General features: G+C 39.3%; 1 protein-coding gene across 9 annotated transcripts in view; it reads right to left on the bottom strand.

Moving 5' to 3' along the window:
• Nucleotides 1-21259, bottom strand: part of LOC129732911 (homeotic protein female sterile-like) — a 42484-nt gene extending 21225 nt beyond the window's left edge. For 2 of the 9 annotated variants that reach the window (XM_055694338.1, XM_055694331.1), the window contains exons 1-2: nucleotides 211-864; nucleotides 13-148 (exon numbers count right to left, since the gene is read on the bottom strand). In XM_055694338.1, the coding sequence (XP_055550313.1) occupies nucleotides 13-123 (111 nt within the window). In that variant the 5' untranslated portion in view covers nucleotides 124-148; nucleotides 211-864. Of the gene's footprint in view, nucleotides 1-12; nucleotides 866-3628; nucleotides 3700-19743; nucleotides 19975-20048 lie in introns of those variants that run through there. The other 7 variants (XM_055694335.1, XM_055694337.1, XM_055694334.1 and 4 more) reach the window with 7 other exon arrangements.
• Nucleotides 21260-21461: the final 202 nt, after the last annotated feature.

Below are 21461 nucleotides of genomic sequence, written 5' to 3' on the forward strand. Positions count from 1 at the left end.
GATTGCACTTACAGGTGGAGCGCTCGGTGTAGATGGTCCTGATCCTTGTTGCATAGTGATTGGACTAAGCCTGAAACCAAATTCCTCATTGGCACATAGGTCATAGTAATTGTTATTCCACATCTTCACTACAGCCGTTCGTTAGAAGCTTGGGAAATTAAATTTACATAAAAAAAATCGGTGGGAAAGTATGGAAGTGAACCAACCCACCACTTTACTTTGCTGAAAAAATGTGAAAGGTGTTCCTTTTTGTAAGAATTTTCTTCGAAATTGAGTGCAGGATATTGATTTTTCATTCCACACCAACCAGGGGCTCTGGAAAACCACATTATTAGGTTAACACTTATGCATCCCTTCTGCCATATTCGTAAAAAGGACAGGTTAGCTTCTATTGTCGCAGGCTCTGCTCCTACTACTGCACTGCTGGTCGCAATGATTATCCATTTCGCTTTCGAGTTTTCTACACATGTCAGTCTCAATTTTTTTATCTATTAGAAACCGTACACTACGGACTAGTCACGGAATTTATCTTACTAAAACAAAATTACTCTATTGAAGTGCATTGTTGTTTTCAGGAAAACCACGATTCACATCACAGCAGCAAACGAAGCACCAAATCTTGATTCATGCGAGATCAATGTACACTCAAGGTCAAGATCTTGCATTAAATGCCCACATTTGCGACATTGCACATTGTATATTCTTGGACTACATGGTGAATAAACGCGAAGTAACATTTCAGTGAACTCTTTTTCGCTTATTGACTTGTCAATAATAAATATCACTCTATAAAAAATAGTTAAAATGATTTCGACGACTGAAGTCATGCGATGTAGCGTCTTTTCTTCACATTCAACCACCGAAAGTGTTCAAAAATACAAAACTCTGAAGGTGTTCGTGGTACCTATTTCATTCACACTAGCAAAATGTTACAAACCGTATCTTATAAAGAAAAGCAAAATAGAATAACTGGACCCTATTTGTTTCCATGTTTTGGTAAGTTGTCTACCCGACTGTCGGCACTGCACATACTCATTTACGTCATCTAGGCAAAGGGGAAGCGTCGTCATCAAACTATCTACACAAGCCGTACGACTGTGCTAGTGCTAGTATCAATTGCTAATTGTATTTCGTTTCCGAGCAACATCACAGGTTCTCGTATTTACACGAAAGTGAACGATAAAAGAAGACAATCGATAACGGGTGGTTGAGGGAATCGAGAAACGACCTACGTGCGATCAAAATGAATCAAACTGGTCTCGGTCGGTCGGTAGCCGGTATTGAAGGAAATCGCAAATGCGCGTCGTCAGGCTTTTAAAGTGTGAGAGCAAAAAATCGACCATCAATTTGCGCAAATGTTAGTGCAACTTCTTATGCCGTGACCGCTACTAAACGGTGCTGCGGGGGAAGTCCACTCTTCAAAAAGCTCTTGTGCACAGGGATGCCACATATACCGTTTTTTCTGTATTTTACAGATTTTTGAACCGAAAAAGCAATACAGAATCTGTATTACAGAATATTGCCAAAAATACAAATTTTACAGATTTTTTTATTAGGCCGTTACATTAGTTTTCCGACAGCATAAATGCTTTATTTAGCAACAAACAAGTCCAGTGACAGCGAGAGTGTCGTCAAAAGGCAATAATAATAATGAATAATAATAGAAAAAGTGTTATTTTTCAACATTTATTCGAGTGCAAGTTACAAACGTCATAACTTGCACACAAACTTTGATTAAAGATATTTCCTTTTTTTTCGTCTCGGTGTTTTTATTTTTTGCCACCCCCTTTGCTAACTTTGATAACCTTGGACATAAAAAGAATTCGAAATTTGTATCAGCCTTATACCAATGAACTGAAATAAATTTCAAAAGTAGAATTCGATTCGATTTTCAAAGTTTTGTAAAAAAAGAAAGAAGCCCGAAAACGAACGTTTCGAAATGTTTGTCAGGGTTTCTATTCAAAATTCTAAAAACAAATTGCAAAGAGGTGCGATTTCACCGATCCTGTTATAAAAATGGCAGCTTTAAGTTATCTTAAATCGTTCGTGAAATTGGAAAATTTAAATGATGCGACAATTCCCCAAATTCGTAACAATAACTGACTGACAAGGGCTGTCTAACGAATTTCGCACGCTTGAAAAAAACTTTTTGACCGGAAGATTCATTGAAACAAATGACTTAACTTGGTATGAGCTGTTGAACACCATTAGGCGGGATGGTAATTTCAAGTTTCTATTACAGATCATTTGTGAGAATTTTTTATATGTATCCACACTCTTCGGCTTGTTTAGAACGCATACTTTTAATATATAATTGAAACCAGAAATTGCATGACCCCTAGCTAATGATCTCAATTTTAAAAGCTGAAAGCTACGTTGCAGACCAAGGAGGAGATACTAATATTAAATTAACGAAAACTTTAAAAAATAAATTTAACGAAACCCTGTTCACGTAGAGAAGAATGAATTCGTTTAAATATGTTCTGCAAGTATTTTTTTCCATTCAAGATTCTGAGTTTGCTCGATACAGATTTTTAATACAGATTTTTTGGCCCGAGATACAGATATACAGATATTTTCAAAGAAAAATACAGATATAAATGTGGCAACCCTGCTTGTGCAGGCGAACATCTTACTTCGCGCCGTATCGTGCAGGCAAGCATAAAATCAAAAATACGTGTACCAATTCGACCGACGTGTAAGTTGAGTGTATAATCTACAATTTCAAACTTCTTAACTCAAGAAACTGGTGACTTGTGTGTTAGTGCAGTCAAAGCTGCAGAGCTGCAGGGAAAGGTAGCAAAGATCCACCTGGAAGGCACCCGCGCGCGAAATCAGGTTTGCCAAAACACTAGAAGCGCGCTAAAAATGTGCTTATTCAGCCTTGCGGAAGAATAAAATTAAGGTACCTTAACATACTGCAGAACATAACATGTGACTACTATTTAGCTAATACAGTTATCGTAATCTTGGATATGTTTATAGCGCTGGAAGAACGTGTAAAAGCGCTGTACTTCTATTTTTAGTCAATGAAAGAAACTCCATTCACAAATTTGAACAAAATTTGTAATTTCAGTTTTTTAAATGCCCGAACATAACTTGCCTGCATATGATATCTAACGATACATCTTCGTGGTGTACAGGTACATAACAGTTTTATTTTGTAATACATACTACCCAGACTTGATTCGAGCAATGAGTAATGTAATTACATCGAACATGTTTGATACAAATTTTACTACTTACTATGTTAATTTGCCAAATATTTGTTTCAGTAATCTCAGCTTTGCACTTGCAAATCAAGTTCAAATAATCATTTTGTCAAAATCATGATTTATTTGTATTACTTTCGATTTTGCGACCCGCGCGTATACAATAAGGTTAAAATCAATATTAATTTGCTATTCTAACCAATACAGTAATATTTCACAATTTTTACTTGTTAGATCTTAGAGAAAACAAAACCAATGAATGCAACAGGCATTCCAGAGTTAGAGTTATATGTCAAGAATTTTTCTACATTTGTTAATATTAATAATTTTGAAAGTACTATGTTTGATACCCCAAGAATCCGAGGAAGGCCGCACAAGATGTGGAATGTTTAGTCCTATGATTTCATGTTACGTACCGATACAGGTCTCACGAGGGCTTGTGCAGTCAGCTGAATATCATCACAATTTATTGGGATTCCGAAGAATGCTGAAAATTAAAAAAAAAGTAATCAAAATTTTTGTAACTATGATATAATACACAGGAAGATGTGATTGAACGCATCCTAGATATCATTTTTTGTATATAACGTTACATATTATGTGGTGCTATCGTTATAAAGTATTTTTCTAATTTACAGTAAGTGATGCTAGTTGTTTTCTCAGAAAATATAAAGCTTAATGATTAGGGGTTATAAAGAGTCCTCCTGTTTTATATATAATGTAAAAACAGGATTTTTAAATAATTCAAATCTTATTAGAAATTGTCCAACAACAACTATATCACACGCTAGCCTGGAGGGCTAATAGCGGTCTCGATCAACTAGATTAGTTGAGAGAATTCATTATCGATACTGTTTTTGGCATATTTTGCATGTTGTAGGATAAGTACAGCGATACACCGTGCTTAGTCGAGAAAATTTCCAGCGACCTGATCGGGAATCGAATCCGATATCACAACCGTGTGGGAGAGCTAGCCGACCGACGTGGCTAACCACAGATCTACGGGGACCACTAGAAATTGTCAGTTGCTAGCAAAAAATGATGGTAAACTTCAGTGTCTAAATTACGCAAAATTTGCCGCATGATTTTTCTCTCACCCATCACACGCAACATGAATGACGAAAGTCAAAGCTAACTGAATTTTTAAATATATGCTACCATCGCTAGAAGTTGTGTTATTTCAATCGGCCGATATAACAAGATTTCAGATTACAATAGGCTAAGTGAAAAACCCACAACAGATTCATAATCATTTAACAAAAGATATTGAAAAACCGGATGACACGTTAACAGTATGTAAGTTTGTAAAAGCAAAAGCCACAAGCATTCAGAATTCGCGTTGACAAGCGAGGGGTCATGAATTGGGACTTTATGAGAATCATGCTATGCAATGTCAAGTAAATTAACCATTGTTCATTTTTCGCATCCTAGTAAAACTTCATACATTGTCCGCTTTACTTAAATTTTACAGTTTCCGCGAAGAGGAATCACTTGTTATCTTACAAAATTTCATTCGAACTGTTATTCGATCCATTCTCCCAGACTTCTCATTGTTTATACGAATCAATATTTCTTGTGCAAGTATCAAAATGTTAAAGTTGAATTGTTCCACATTAGACGAGGAAGAACAAAATTAATATATGGGGTATCGGATTTCCCCGAAAGCGGTACAAAAATCGTTTTATTATTTTTTTTGTTCATCTATAATTTATTTGACACGGCACAAATACAATTTAATGTTTAACGGCGCCAATTATATCTGGTAGCTTACTTTCTAAAGTATCTTAATAACTAGAAGCAAATTTTTTATCCTCGCTGCCGACTACGAGCTGAAACTAAATCTAACTTAAAGCTATAATATTTTGCATTAAAAGCACTGGTTTACTGTATGATGGTTTTCATTGCCATAGGTAAGCAGCATATTTAATTTGTTCCGCTGCTGGGCCAAGATATTATGGACTGGCATATTGGGTTGTCTCCCTCGGGCCTTGAGAGTATCGTGCGGGTCTGATCGCTGTTTCAGGATCCGGGATCTTAACGTGTTCTTGTCGTTAGGTTGGATGTAGGCGGAAGGGGATAGGACTAAACTGGGGCGTGGATGGATTCCAGGAAAACGTATATAAGGGACATGTAGGATAGGTCACGGCTCGCCAAGACATCACGAACAGGAACAGCCGACTGCCTACCTTCGGCCTGCAGGGAAGCTATTAATTTAGACCTGGCGTCACGGTGTACAGGGCATGACCAAACAACGTGCTCTATGTCGTGATAACCTTCACCACAGGCACAGACACCACTCTCTCCGAGCCCAACACGACGGAGATGCGCGTCAAATCTATAGTGATTGGACATAAGCCGGGACATCACGCAAATGAAATCCCGACCTACATCCAACCCCTTGAACCACGGGTTCGTCGACACCTTGGGGATTATGGAATGTAACCACCTTCCCAGTTCCCCTCTGGTCCAAGCATTTTGCCAACTGATGATCGTATTCTGACGTACAAATGAGAAAAATTCATTAAAGGCAATTGGTCTTTCATAAATTCCACCGTTTGTTGCGCCCACCTTAGCCAAAGAGTCCGCTTTCTCATTGCCCGGTATCGAGCAGTGAGAAGGGACCCACGCTAAGGTAATCTGATACGATTTTTCGGATAAAGCACTCAGATGTTCCCGTATTTTCCCCAGGAAATACGGAGAGTGCTTAACATCTTTCATCGATCGGAGAGCCTCAATGGAACTGAAACTGTCCGTAAAGATGAAATAATGGTCCGTGGGCATTTTTTCGATAATCCCTAGGGTGTACTTAATTGCAGCCAATTCTGCGACGTAAACAGAAGCAGGATTATCGAGCTTATGGGAGACGGTTAAATTGTTATTGAAAATACCGAAGCCAGTGGACCCATCAAGAAGTGATCCGTCAGTGTAGAACATATTGTCGCAGTTGATGTTTCGATATTTATTGGAAAAAATTTTAGGGATCTGCTGCACGCGTAAATGATCCGGGATTCCACGAGTTTTTTCTATCATGGATGTATCGAAAAACACAGTAGAATCCGAAGTATTTGATAAGTTGACACGATTTGGAATATTCGAAGAAGGGTTAATATTTTGGGACATGTGATTGAAATACAATGTCAAAAAACGGGTTTGAGAATTAAGTTCGATTAACCTTTCAAAATTTTCAATCACAGGACGGTTCAAGACCTCACATTTGATAAGAATGCGAGAAGATAGGCTCCAGAAACGGTTTTTCAATGGTAGTACTCCAGCTAAGACCTCCAAACTCATCGTATGGGTCGACTGCATGCAACCCAAGGCGATACGCAAACAACGATATTGTCTTGCTCCAGTTTGATCAAATGTGTGTTTGCTGCGGAGCGGAAGCAGAAACACCCGTACTCAATGACAGACAATATCGTTGTTTGGTAAAGCCTTATAAGGTCTCCTGGGTGGGCTCCCCACCATTGTCCGGTTATTGTACGAAGAAAATTCACTCTTTGTTGACATTTTTTCATCAGATACCTAACGTGACAACCCCAGGTGCCTTTAGAGTCGAACCAGACACCAAGATATTTGTGTACCAAAACCTGCGAAATCGTTTTACCCATTAATTGTGTTTGGAGCTGAGCAGGTTCATGCTTCCTAGAAAAAACTACTATCTCAGTCTTCTCCGGAGAGAATTCGATACCTAGCTGTAAAGCCCAAGCAGACAAATTGTCCAAGGTATCTTGCAATGGTCCTTGCAAATCGGCAGCTTTGGCTCCTGTAACAGAGATTACACTGTCGTCTGCAAGTTGTTTTATCGTGCATGAATTTGCCAGACATTCGTCGATGTCATTTACATAAAAGTTGTAAAGAAGGGGGCTTAAACATGAGCCCTGGGGAAGACCCATGTAGCTAATGCGAAAAGTTGCCAATTCGTGCTTTTCGGGCAACAAATTGTGTAAAAAATTGTTAAGAATTGGAGAAAATCCTTGTCGGTGAAGTTTGCCCGAAAGAATGTCAATAGAAACGGAATCAAAAGCCCCCTTAATGTCCAAGAACGCAGACGCCATTTGTTCTTTGCGAGCATACGCCAGCTGAATATCTGTTGAAAGCAACGCAAGACAATCATTCGTCCCTTTGGCACGGCGGAAGCCAAATTGAGTTTCTGATAGTAGACCATTTGATTCGACCCAGTGGTCTAAACGACGGAGTATCATTTTTTCCATCAATTTCCGGATACAGGATAGCATTGCAATCGGCCTATAAGAGTTGTGATCAGAAGCTGGTTTCCCTGGTTTTTGGATGGCGATCACCTTCACTTGCCTCCAATCCTGCGGTACAATGTTTTGCTCCAGGAACTTATTGAACAAGTTCAACAAGCGCCTCTTGGCATTGCCGGGTAGATTCTTCAACAAGTTGAATTTGATTCTATCTAACCCAGGCGCGTTATTGTTACAGGACAGGAGGGCAACTGAAAATTCTGCCATCATAAAAGGTGATTCTATCGCGTCGTGACCCGGAGACGTATCGCGAACAAAGTTTTGCTCAGGAACAGAGTCCGGACATACTTTCCTGGCAAAATCAAATATCCACCGACTTGAAGACTCCTCGCTTTCGTTGACCGTTACGCGATTCCGCATTCTTCGGGCTGTGTTCCAAAGAGTGCTCATCGATGTCTCCCTCGACGTCTCGTTCACGAACCGACGCCAATATCCGCGTTTCTTTGCTTTAGCCAAACTTTTAAGCTTGGTATCAAGCTCCGAATACCGTAAATAGTCGCCAGGTATACCTCCCTTCTGGAAGGCCAAAAACGCGTCGGATCTTTGCGTGTAGACATCGGAGCACTCTTGGTCCCACCACGGAGTGGGAGGCCGTTCTTTGATCGTTACGCCGGGATATTTCTTCGTTTGGGCTTGCAACGCGGCGTCGAAAATCAAGCCCGCGAGGAGGTTGTATTCTTCAAGTGGTGGATGATGTTGAATCGACTCGACCGTTTTTGAAATCATTTCCTCGTATAACTTCCAATCGATATTCCGTGTGAGGTCATACGGAATGTCAATTGGTCGCATGCGGGTTGACCCGTTAGTAATTGAAATAAGAATAGGCAAATGGTCGCTACCGTGGGGATCGAGGATTACCTTCCATGTGCAATCCAACCGTAGCGACGTCGAACATAAGGATAGATCCAAAGCGCTTGGGCGCGCTGGAGGTTTCGGGATACGTGTCATTTCACCGTTGTTCAAAATAGTCATGTCGAAGTCATCGCAAAGGTTCTAGATTAAAGAGGAGCGGTTATCATTGTAGGGGGAACCCCAAGCCACACCATGAGAGTTGAAGTCTCCCAAAATCAAACGTGGCGAGGGAAGAAGTTCTATTAAATCAAAGAGCAACCGTTGCCCAACCTGTGCTCTGGGAGGAATATATATTGAGGCAATACAAAGCTCTTTACCTTGTATTGTCATTTGACATGCGACAACTTCGATGCCTGGAATCGAGGGGAGGTTAATACGATAGAAAGAATAGCACTTTTTAATCCCTAAAAGTACTCCTCCATATGGGGTGTCTCGATCAAGGCGAATAATATTAAAATCATGGAAGTTGAGATCAATATTTGAAGTAAGCCAAGTTTCACAAAGGGAAAATGCATCGCATTTGTTTCTATTGATTAAAACTTTAAATGAATCCATTTTTGGTAAAATACTTCTACAATTCCACTGTAAGACAGAGATAGAATCCTTCGTATACGCAGATGAATTAGGCATCGAAGGATACAATCGCTGCAAGGAGGGGCCATTGGGCAGTCAACTGCTTCAAAAATTATCTAACTGTTGGGAGGAATGCTGTAAGAAAAACTTTAATTGGATCGGGTATATTGAAATTTTCAAAGATCCAGTCCACAATGTCAGAGAATTTCACAAATCCAGAGTTTGTTCCATCAACTGGGTGTGCAAAAGGAACAACTGGGGTTCTAGATGTTCCTGGCAGTGCTGGGAACTCCTTCTGGGACTTTAAATTTGCAAGCCCAGGAGGAGTTTGCTTCGGTTTTTCCGCAGCACTGTTTGGTTTGTTTGTAACTTTCATTTCACTTTGGGAAATCTTAGGACCTTTTCGGGGAAGTTTAGGAGAGGAAATATTTTTCCTCTTTCTAGACGCCCCAGGATTGGCATAAGATGTTCCCGCTGGTGAATCGTCACAAACGGTTTCATCAGAGGACAACAGATCAAAGGGGTTCGATGTTATGGTAGAAGTGGTCACGGTCTTCTTCAGCATCTCAGCGTAAGATCGCTTTGAACGCTCCTTAAGTGACCACTTGATTTTATCTCTGCGCTCGTCCGCATGAGTTTCTCCACACTGGCTACATCGTGCCTTATTGCAGCAGTAGGCGGCTGTGTGGCCTAGCTGCTTGCAATTGGTGAAATTCATAACACGGGGTACATACAATCGCACAGGCAGACGAACCCGATCGATCGAGACGTGGCTAGGGAGAGCAGATCCGGCTAACGTAACACGAAACGAGTCTGACGGAGTGTACACTTTTGTGCCGTTGACAAGAGACACAGATCGCAATTGCTTGCAATCAATGATTTTTACTTTTACGTCGTGACACAAAGCATTTTTGAAGCAGCCAAAACCGCTTGCCAAGATACACTCGACCGACAGACTCGAATCGGTTATGACACCGTCGATCTCCACGTCTCGTGCGGGTATATAAACGCGATACTCGCGTGTGAAAAGCTCGGAGCGAGCAATAGCGTTGGCCTGTTCCAGGTCGCTGACCACGACACGGAGCTTGTTGGGTCTGACCTTGGAGATTTCGGTCACGGCCTTGTACCCCTCCGTCAGGTCTTTCGAAATCTGCAGGATGTTTAACGGTTTCGATTTCGGTCCTGCTTTTGGCCGAAAGAAAACAGTAAAACTGCCCTGAGATCCGTCCGGGTAAAGCCTGGGGCGAGGGGGGACTGGAGAATTAACAGAGGAAGGGTTGGCAGGAGGGACAGGGTCGGAGGGGTTCGGGGATGGTGGCACGGGAGGCGAGGGATCTACATCCATCGCGCTAAATCTAGCGCACTAGCGCCGACAGAACACGTACCTCTTTACTTCTCCTTTCAGCAGGGTTGTTTGTCCGAACGGTCGAAGCTGCAGCCGTTACCGCCAGCAGCACCAATACAGCAGCTCCAAACAGCCACCAGCAGCGAGCCGGGTGTGCGATCACTCAGCACAGCGACACAACTCGCTGTCAACTGTTGGCTTCTTCTTTTTCCTCCTTTGTGTAGAGATTCTCGTCCACTGCTGCAGCACAAATCACTTAGCAGCCAAATCGGCTTACGCACCAGCAAACAGCCACGATGCGAAACAGTTGCACAAAGGCGCGACCTTGAACCCGGATTTACTTCACTCGACCGGGCAAACAATGCCAACACTTGTTCACGCGTCTTTTGTTTTATATTCTATCGGAGTGATCACCAAACACGTCCGATACTGATGCGTGTTCGGCACAGAATGTTTTGTTATTTTTTGTTTTAAGTTGAATTGTTCCACATAAAAAAAAGAAAAAAAAATATACAAGGGTATCTGCTCTATCATCGTCATAGAGAACTAATCTTTTGCAGGAAGATACTCTGCAACATGAAGTGATTGTTCTTTATTAAAGCATTAAACATAGTTTTTTGGTTCCTTTTGGGACCCCGAGCAATCCTAAACTCATCGGACGCCGATTGGTTTTGTCTCCGCTTGGCGCATTGCATTTCAAATTTGAATGAGAAAATCTACTTTCTGCGTTTCCCTTTCTAGAGAGCTCAGTAATGCTTTATTAATGTACTACATTGCGTTAAAGTATAGTATTTTAGGTGCTCAACAACTTTGCCGAAGACTGAAGAGCTAGGATGTTCCTAAAACACAGTTATAGCTGCTCAATGTTGAGTATATCGATTTAACCCTATCCCCGCGGAGAGAAATTAGTTTTCACATCGAAAAAGGACATTCAAACTCTTATTACTTAGCAACCGCATGCATAATTTGCACAAACTATATTGCATGTTAAGGATCAATCTGTTCTCTAACTGCTTAGAATATCTTCATCGTTAGAAATTTCAAGTATAGTTATTAAACTCTTATCAAAGTTTATCCATATGGCATCACCCGCGGGGAATGGGTTAAACCGGCTAGCCGGTGCCAGATTGATTTCCTTCAGAAGTAACCTATCGTATAGAGTTTATACACTCAGCTGCATCAAGTAAACGAATGTAGGTCAATATTCTAGGCGTAGGTAGGATCTACAGAATGTAGAAGAGGTTACTTATGATGGAAATCTGATTGCGCCGGTACTCTGATAGTGTTGGTAGAATAAATGATTTTTAGCATTAACTTCGACCTGCTTAACTTTGAACAGCTATAACATTTTTTAGGGACATCCTAACTCTTTAGTGACGTCGACAAAATTGTTAAGCATCAAAAAGTCTACTTCTGATATATTTAAGATTGTTTGGGTCCACAAATAGATTTGTGTTATTAAGTTTCATTTTATCCATATAACGACGCCCCAATCTAATGTTTAGTTTAATGCTTGGTTTCTGGAAGGCCCGTCTTGGTGTTATTCAATCGACGCATTTTTTTAGCTTACGTTGAACTGTGATTCGTGAAAGTGAACGCAGGCACTGTTTCGTATTAAAACTTTCACTCGAACATGAATTATGAACAGCTGCTTGTAGATTTGTTCCATACATTAACGTGCCATAGTTGAGTGTAATATCCATGCGTTGGATTGCTCGGAATGTTTGTGAATAAATGAAATTCACTTTCTCTCTGGGAAATATCCTTGAACATTTTGCTAAATTGCTTCCGCTATTTTCTACGCTTCATAAGCAGTATATCAGCCAGCATGTAGCTGGGTTCAATTGGTTTGTAGATTTCTATGCAGATAATGTTTATATGTGCGTACAACTACTTATAGGTATTGGTTATTCGCCGCATCGTCGACAACAAAATCCGGTTAGTCTAGTGTACTATAAACTTTTTATGTATTAGGAAGTGCCAAAGTCAAAATTCGTATTGCCATATCAGCCACAACAGCTAATAATTGAAATTGTTTTCACTGTTTGGTTAACAAATGACAAGGTAGTTAGTTAAAATAAAAGTGCTTATTTGCTAGGATGTTGGCCACTCAATCATACGACGATCACTATTCCAACCTATGAGTAATAGCAAACAACTTTTTCGCTTTCACTTACTAAACGTCATCCAAATTTTGCGCTCATACATATTTTGAAAACTTTCAGCAGTATCAACTAGGCAGCTGCAACCGAACGGCATGATACGGTCAGGCGGTCTCATCCAGAATATTCGGTTGGCCTCTTTTTACAATCCGTCTTACGCCTTTACCACCCGTGCTTAACTGTGGTGATATTGTGATCACGATAGCGTATCATAGTTTGAGTGAGTATGTTGCATTTGACCTGATGTGTGTACCAAAAGGGAAAAAGTACGCCGCTGTCAGTGATGCCAATATTTTATATTTTTTATTCTCATAAAAAGCCCATATCCCGCACCAAATCAAAGAATTTTCATATTTTTGCATTAATCGAGACGAATGTTTCGAAAAAGTTCAATGTGGTAGGTGGTAGGTGCAACAACGAAAAACGTTGTTAAAACATGGTAATGACAGAAATCGTTTGCAAGCTTACAGTAAAAATACCATGTTTTTTATAGTTACAATAAAAAACATTGTCCGTTTACTGTTCTCACCGCAAAATACATCGTAAATTTTTTTTCGGAAAGCCACCAGCAGCTATTTTACATTTTCTATTTCAAACATTCGACACAATATCTTTGCCCCAACAGATAAACTAATTTTTGCTTTCATTACCTAGACTAACTTAATGTCCTTTGATTTAGTAGCTGATAGTTGTAGATTGATGTAAATTAAAACAATGTTTTTATCAATTTAAAAGCGAACTAATTGTTTCTACCTACCAAGGTAGTCCTGCATCAAATATGTGGTCATGTCGTGTCACATTCTTCTAAGCAGATTTAAACAATTTTTCATTGCATTAAGCCATCATATATTGACAATACTAGGGACCTTTTTTGTAACATTTGGACCACTGCAACCATTGTTTTGATCTTTCGTGGTATACTAGGGACCATATACTTTTTAAAAAAAAATGTTATAACAAAATTATTGCGCTATCTTGGCGATTCTCAACCTTTTTTGTCCGTGTACTCTTTTGTGATATTTTCCAAATCAATTGCACCCCTGTATATTTTTTTAGTGAACATTTGATTTTTTATATCATGATTGCTACAGTCATGTTTTAAGAACAAGATAATTTTTTTTCTGTGTGGACACATCACTGCGACCAGAGCTTAGATCTATTGTGATATTACCCAGGTGTTTTCTGTACTCCGCACTCCATATTATCAGCAGTAACACTATTGAAGTAAGTGATACGCTTATCATTCATATCAGTGCTTGTGTGTAATGACCTTTCCGTTTCAAACTTACTGCTCTACTATACCGAGCCTCTGTCCATCCTAACAATAGCGCCTATTCCAATTCCCTGGAGAGAACTTTTATATGTTACTCACACCAGTTTTATTATAACAGGGACTTATTTTTGTTAGAAAGGCAGGGGTACTGTAGAATCCAGATTGAAGGAAAGGTACGTGGTGGGGAGCCTGAGAATAAACACATGCTTAAAGCCCTTGACAACCAAATGGCCTGATTCTACTAAGATTCGAAACCACGACCACTCGCTTACCAAAGCGGACTCTGTAACCTTGCGGCTATGGAGCTCCCCTTACACTTAACAAATGAAAATATTTTAAATAAAAATTCCATCCATTAACGATTTCATTGACGATTTTCATTTCGAGCATCCCCAAAAGGAATTTAAAGTACATCTTCTTACAAAAATTTACTCAAATTTTCAGAGTTTTGAGTAATAATTAGAGATAAAGGGTTATAGTAATTTGAAGCGCAGTTCGTCACGGCCACATAAGCTAAGATTGAAAGTTATACGCGAATATATCGTAATAGTGGTGCGGGAGTCACTTCACGGTGAAATATATTTCACTTTCACACTTACTTTTTGAGACCTATTCCCGATTCCACCTCAAGTAAGGTGACGAAAATTACCTCCGTGAAGTGAAAATGAGAATAGGACAAGTGAAATGAGAATGTTTCCCAGCTCAAAAATTTTTAAGTCCTAGAAAGTCGAATTTTCCGCTTTTTTAAGTAACACCAGATCTTGATGTTTTCTGCATTTCTAAGACATTTGGTATCAAAAAATTTTTTTTTCGGTATCGAAAAATTTCATGAACTAGCGTGCATTTTTTCATCGGTAAAAAAATTGAAGCTTTGACCGCTTTGAGGCAAGGATCGAGTTCTGTTCCATTTCGTTACTAAAACATAAATCCAATATTTACCATTAGAGCACAAATCAATCAATTTTCCTGACTTATCCCTTTTTCGTGCAATCATTTAACCGTTCAAAATGGTCGTGAAATAATTCCACGCGAAACGTTGCTTATTCCGTTTCCACTTCAGTGATATGACACTCATAATAACCCAGATTTCACGGCACACGTCACTTTGCGACGTTTATCTCACTTACGAGAGTCCCGTAATCAGGGTACGTTAATGACCCGTTGACGTACCCTGTCCCGTAATACCGTGAAGTGACTCCCACGTGAAGTGAGTGTGAGAGTGAAATATATTTCACCGTGAAGTGACTCCCGCAATAAGCACCAGTATTTGTCGCAAAATGTCTTTCCGTGTATGATTGCCGAAAACTTTCGTATCTACAAAGCACTAAAGTTTAACTTTATCGTTGTTGTATGCAAAGTTACGACCGCAAGATTGACATAGAACGACTTAACAAATTCCAATAGTAGGTCACAGAACAGATATGCAACTAAAGAGCCAGAAATGAGACAAAATCTCTTTATTTTAAGTATCGACATCTAGCGGTGGAAGGGACGCATTTTACACTCAAAATTTTATAACACTTATATCATTCATACCTGCTTGTGGTGATGAACTATTTCGGTCTCTTTTGTCCTCACACAAAACTAAAAAGCAAAACGACTGTGCGAGCTCTCGCCACTCTTTTGTCGAGATAATTCTTTGTTCTCTCCGGTATACTGATCAGGGGCGATTCGTGGCTGTTGAACCTACCTGTTCAACTAGAAGTTCTGAAAATCGGAGTTTGAGGAAGTAACTACAATTTTATCCGCGAATAAAAGCAAGTAATTCCCTTTGTTACTATTTAAAAATAAAACTACAAAATAAGAAAATAAGAGCATGAATTTGGATTTAAGATTCATTTTTTGCCTGACGTCCCCCTGTGCATTGCACAGGTTGCACCTATGGACGAGTCGCCCCTGATACTGATGTTCAAAGTATTCGAGCCAACTGTTCGAACGATGCACTGTAAAATCAATGTGGGAAAGAACAGCGAAAAATGAATATGAAAGCATGGGCACCGATTTGCTGCAGAGTTTTATTCGTAGTTGCATATCTGTTCTGTGAGCATAAGCGTTTCAATCATTTACAGGGCGGGGAAAATTTTCCGTGTTCAATGTTTTGGTCATAACGTTATTCTTTCAATATTAAACAAAATATTTATACAAAATGTAGATACATTAGCATGGTTTGTAATATTTACATCAGGGACTCAAAATGTCCATCCTTGGCTTCAACGCACGCTTTCAATCGTTTAGGGAAATTATCGACGATGGACGATAGTTTTTCCACAGATATGGAATTCCAGGCTTTGGTTAGACTAGCTTTCAAATAATCCAATGATTTGTGTGGTTTAGTACAGGCTCTGGATTCAAGAATAGACCAAACGGAATAGTCCATTGGATTCAAATCAGGATAGTTTGAAGGCCATTCATCTTTAGTTAAATTTCTCGGAAAAAGTCTGCTACAGAGTTCCAGTGTTTTTTTTCCCTCCATGCGATGGAGCCCAATCTTGTTGTAATGTCCATTTAGTTTTACCGAAATGTACACGTGCCCAAGGTGCCACTGTATCGATTAAAAACTTTGGGTAAACAAGTTGATTGATGTTTACACGCTTGTCAATAAATAATAAGTGGGTTTCACCGGTAGCCGTAATTCCCGCCCAAACCATCACCGAAACTGGATGCAGAAAACGAGGCGACCAATTCGCCCTGCCTTCAGTCACTGACGAGACGAGCAAAATGTTGTATTACGGAATGCGAAAGAATCGAGCCGTTTCACAGAAGAGTTACTCGTCCAAAATCCAGCTGGCTCGCCATTTATGATACCAAAATATCATAACGAGCAACTCGCCGCTCAACTTATTTGTAATAGACTCTTTGATAGGCCACATTCTCATTTTGGTCTACCGCAGTATCGCAGAAAATGGTAAACGTATGTTGCTGTTACGAATGCCAATTTGCCTTTCGTATGGCTTGTTCGCTGTTACAGCTGCACTAAATAATCGGACGAACGAAATTAAACTCATGTTTAAAAACGTTTCGATTTTCGTTTAAGTATGAGGAGAAAGGTGAGACTTTGAAGCAAAGGCGGAGTTAATGTATCACTATTGCATACAGTGGTGCTGTTATATTTTCAAAATTTTTTGTAGACGAGGTGTTGAAGGGCAAATTTTAATTTACGCACAAAAATACGGCTGAATATAAATGTAACAAACACAAACAAATTAGAATAATATTTCACTTATAATTCAGGCACAAAAGCAGTGGAGATTTATTCTCCATTCATGTGTTTGTTTTGTCCTGGAAAGGACAATATGTGTGACGGTGAAACTTTCCGATAGTGAAATGTTAGGGAAAGCAAACATTAAGCGACCAATCGGAGGTCAAAATCTGCGTTTCAACAAGGCTCGACAATTTTTAGTTGTATAACAGTTCGCATAACAATGTTTAAATTTTCTGCATTTTGACGGATGCGTGGATAATTTTCCAATCGATTGCTGCAAGAACGATTTATAAACATTTTTAGAGGGACTAATTTTGTTACATTTTCATTCTTTGATTTTTAGTTTACGTAGCGGAACTTCCTGAGACGTCTTCTACATCAAAATTTGTGAAAAATACAAACATCCCTGATGTTTTTTTCAAGGAAAGAGGTATATAACTCCTTTTAGGTGTTGCACAGAAGGATTCGTTTTTATTTTCTGTGTGGACTCATCACTGCGACCAGAGATTAGATCTAGCCCAGGTGTTTTCTGTATTTCGCACTTCATATCATTGGCAGGATCTCCCCAGTTGGTCTCGAGGTACGATAGTGGCCTAACAAGCCAGTTGTCGTAGGTTCGAGTCTCGGCTCAGGAGAGACTGTTAGTGTCAGTAGGATCGTAGCGCTAGCCCCGCAATTGTCCTGTACACTCAACAGTTGGCTGCGAAGTTTGTGTATAGTAAACAGAAGGTCAAGTTCCGAATCGGAATGTAGCACCAAGGCTTTGCTTTTATTATTGGTAGGATCACTATTAAAGTAGGTGAAACGCTTATCATTTATATCCGTGCTTGTGTATAAGTTTTAGCTTTCCGTTTCAAGCTTACTGCTCTACTATACCGTGCCTCTGTCCATCCTAGCAATATCGCCTACTTACAATTCCCTGTAGAGAACTTTCATATGTTACTCACACCAGTTTTATTATAACAGGGACTTATTTTTGTTAGAAGGAGAGTTAACAGGGGTACTGTAGAATTCAGATTGAAGGAAAGGTACGTGGTGGGGAGCCTGAGAATAAACCTATGCTAAAGTCCTTTGACAACCAAGTGGCCTGATTCTACTAAGATTCGAACCCACGACCACCCGCCTACCAAGGCGGACTCTGTAACCTTGCGGCTACGGAGCTCCACTCATCGTTGCTATGGGGTATAATCATCAAATGTGCGTTTAGTTCAAGACTTTTGTATCGAAAAAACTAAATTTCGACTTTTATTTCGAAAAAGAGAATCTATACGCAAAACGTTAAACGTGTAAACGTGAAACGTGTAAACGTGAAACGTTTTCGTAGGAGGAAATTGTAGAGCAAGGTTAGAGTCCGCCTTGACAAGCGAGTGGTGATAGTTTCGAATCTTAGTAGAACCATGCCATTCGATGGCAAAAAGACTTTAAGTATGGGTTCATTGTCAGTCTCTTCCACTCAAAAACTTCCCTCCAGACTTAATAACCACTGGTCTAAAGATTCGATACTATAGTACGTACTATAGTACGTTATACGCTGTTAGAGTGATAACTTGCAAGAGGATATGATAGGATCGATAAGGAAGGAAGTAGGTTACTAAGTCTGAAGGAGAAGACAAAAAGCACTATAACACGGAGCAGGTTACTTCTCAATAAGTAGCATAAGTAGAGTAAAAAAATGTGCAAACAGCAAATAACGTCATTGTATTTTCGGTTTTCGATTGGGAGCACTGTTAAGAGAGAATTAGGATCTCACCACAAGCTACAGTTGTCTAGTATGATACCAATTTTCTGTGAAGTCTGAAGCATTTACATATTTTACTGATTCAAATTGGAATTTAGCACCCGGGCTTCACCTTGCATTTTGTTGATTTTTTTATATAAGAAATAATACTCAAGTGCATTCAAATTCAATGCGAATCGATTCTATATTTTTGTTTTTCTACACCATACCCGAGGCATCTAATCAAAAAAAAAAAAAAAAAAAAAAAATTTCATAAGGCAATACTGATAATACCGCCTGATAAATGTCCGGTCAAAACACAGTAGCGAAAACCCCGCACCACGTCAAGCTTCAGTTTATCGCGGTATACAATTTTTTTGATGATTTCCATTTCATTGATATAAACATTATTTTTGTCTTGATTTTTCAAGTTGCATAGTAAAGTATTTTTAGATTGAATTAAGGTAAAAATATGATGAACAATCAATTACAAACTTATTACAAAGACCAAACAAATTAGGCGTAAGTGGCACTCGTTTCGTTTTGTCACTGCAGTTTGTACAATGACAGTTAGTTACATTAACTTTCGCTGCTCGTTCGAAAACTGTTTATCGTGCTAAGCGTGTATTTTTTATAAACATAATAAGGCAAAATGAAACAAACTACATTTTTCTATTGATAAACTTTATTATTAAGTTCGAGTAAATAAGGAGCAAATAAAACTCATTTTAAGTAAGAGGATATATGACCGAAATGCATATACATTTTAAGAATGTTCATTTGACGGCCCGATCATGTATGTTTCTCGTTTGAAAGATTCCATTTTTAACTAAATTGATATAGTAAACTTGTTTGTTCGAACTACATTAAAGGTGTACAGCATTTATCAAAACTTCCAAAACATATAAATTACTGTTCCTTATTTTTGTTAGGTCTACACGAATGTTTCAGTGCATATATATGTAAAATATATATCTGACAACACTGCTTGTTCAAAAACACAAAATTAACACAACAAAAGGTTGACTCATGCATACGCAACTGACAGCCTATGAATACCAGCCTGCAACACTAGCATTTTACAACTACAAGCAGAAAGGCAAAAGCAAGCAGGAAGAAAAAAAATTTTGCTTGATTACCGTCTAGTCATAGCGCTGCCACTAGACAACTTATTTATTTCTTGTAAAAATTTGCACTGGATACTTTTTTTTTAAATTACACATATAGCTCATTTCTTAGATTTAGCACTGATTAATCAACTACTATTACGGAAATGAAAAATCAATTTTCAGTTTTCGTCGTCCTAAACATGGCGGGCGGCATTTGCAAGCATTTTAACGCGGAATTTTATTTCACTGCGTTTCCGTCAACTCCGAAGTGATAGGAGTAAATTTTAATAGATTAGTTTTCGTCGAGTGCTGATAACATCAGTGTCACTAATTACCTGTGCTTCTAGTAAGATAATCCACATAAAAATTGCAGTTGAAAAGTACGGTCCCAGCACAACACACAAGCCACTAGCGAAGAACATAGGCGCTTCACTTGACCCTTGCGCGACACGCACACACACAATCGATGTCTACGAACACGTACCCAAAAGGCGCCGCGAGTCGATTTGATTTCAACGCAGCGCCCGTCGACAATTGTATTCGTGCCTTTACTTTTGCTGCTTCAAATATTTATCACTTTGTGTGAGTAACTAGTGCAAGTCCATCCCCAAGCACGAAGAGAATTTTAATAAATTATATTTCACTTTTCCTCATCTGATCCCAATTTTTCACTAGAAACCTCATCTAATTGACAAACAACACATCATTAGCTACCATCACAACACGGTTTTCCCAAAAACTATTCACTTCTACACCCTGAATTTGTCGAAAAATAGTGCAAAAATTTTCACACCGAAAATTCTATCCTTGGCAGAAACTACAGTGGTAGTGGTATACTGACAGCCTCAATCGGCTGTATCAACGAACCAGTGCGGTGACGAGTAATTCCGACTCGATCTGAATGAAATAAAATGGCGGCGAAAAGTTTTATACCATTTCCTTCCGTTGAGTGTCCCGACTCCCTATTAATGTAACACTCGTCGAATGCGTAGTGAAAACTTCTGCAAAATTTGTCAGCAATACGTTTACGTTCTTTAGCTGCAATTACTGCTTACACAAATTACTGCTTGTCGGACAGGTAGAAAGGCAACTTTTTATTTGTGATTACACTACATCATGTATCCATGCTGACATAACATTTTCTAGTGGTGCACTTGCTTTTAGTGCATTTATGCGTTTTCCTATGGTTAGCACATAAAATGATCGGACGATTAGCAATGGCATGAATCATAAATTCAAACGGTTCTGCGAGAAGTGACGAAATTCTGGTACATAGTAAATATACACGTACGCGTGATTCCCGTCCGTAAGAATCTACTTTCGAAAAACGCAGAAACCACTCGCTTCAAACATCGAGACGAAATGTGTAGCCACACCCACACATTTAAAGGATTCGCCCGTAAATCCGAATACCCCTCAGAAGATCGTCAAAACAAGAAATACTTCCGGCTAGCGAGCGAAAATGAACACTTATACGGAATCGTACCACAATGTCAAACAATTTTTCAAGCAAGTAAATTTTGAAACTGTCTGGTTTGTTCACTTCGAAGATATTTCAAACCAGGGGACCGACAATTTGATTTTTACTCAAAGAGTGCAGGTCTATCACACGACGCTACTGAGATTTCCTTTTGGACTTGACCTGGGAGTAGCGAACCTATACATTAGAGAAATGACAAGACACTCACCGTTAAGGCAACTGTCAACATCAAAACGGGCGAGTTGTATCATTTTGCATTGCCGTTATC

This window comes from Wyeomyia smithii, chromosome 3 (genome assembly GCF_029784165.1).
Source record: "Wyeomyia smithii strain HCP4-BCI-WySm-NY-G18 chromosome 3, ASM2978416v1, whole genome shotgun sequence".
In the NCBI taxonomy this organism is placed as follows: Eukaryota; Metazoa; Arthropoda; class Insecta; order Diptera; family Culicidae; genus Wyeomyia; species Wyeomyia smithii.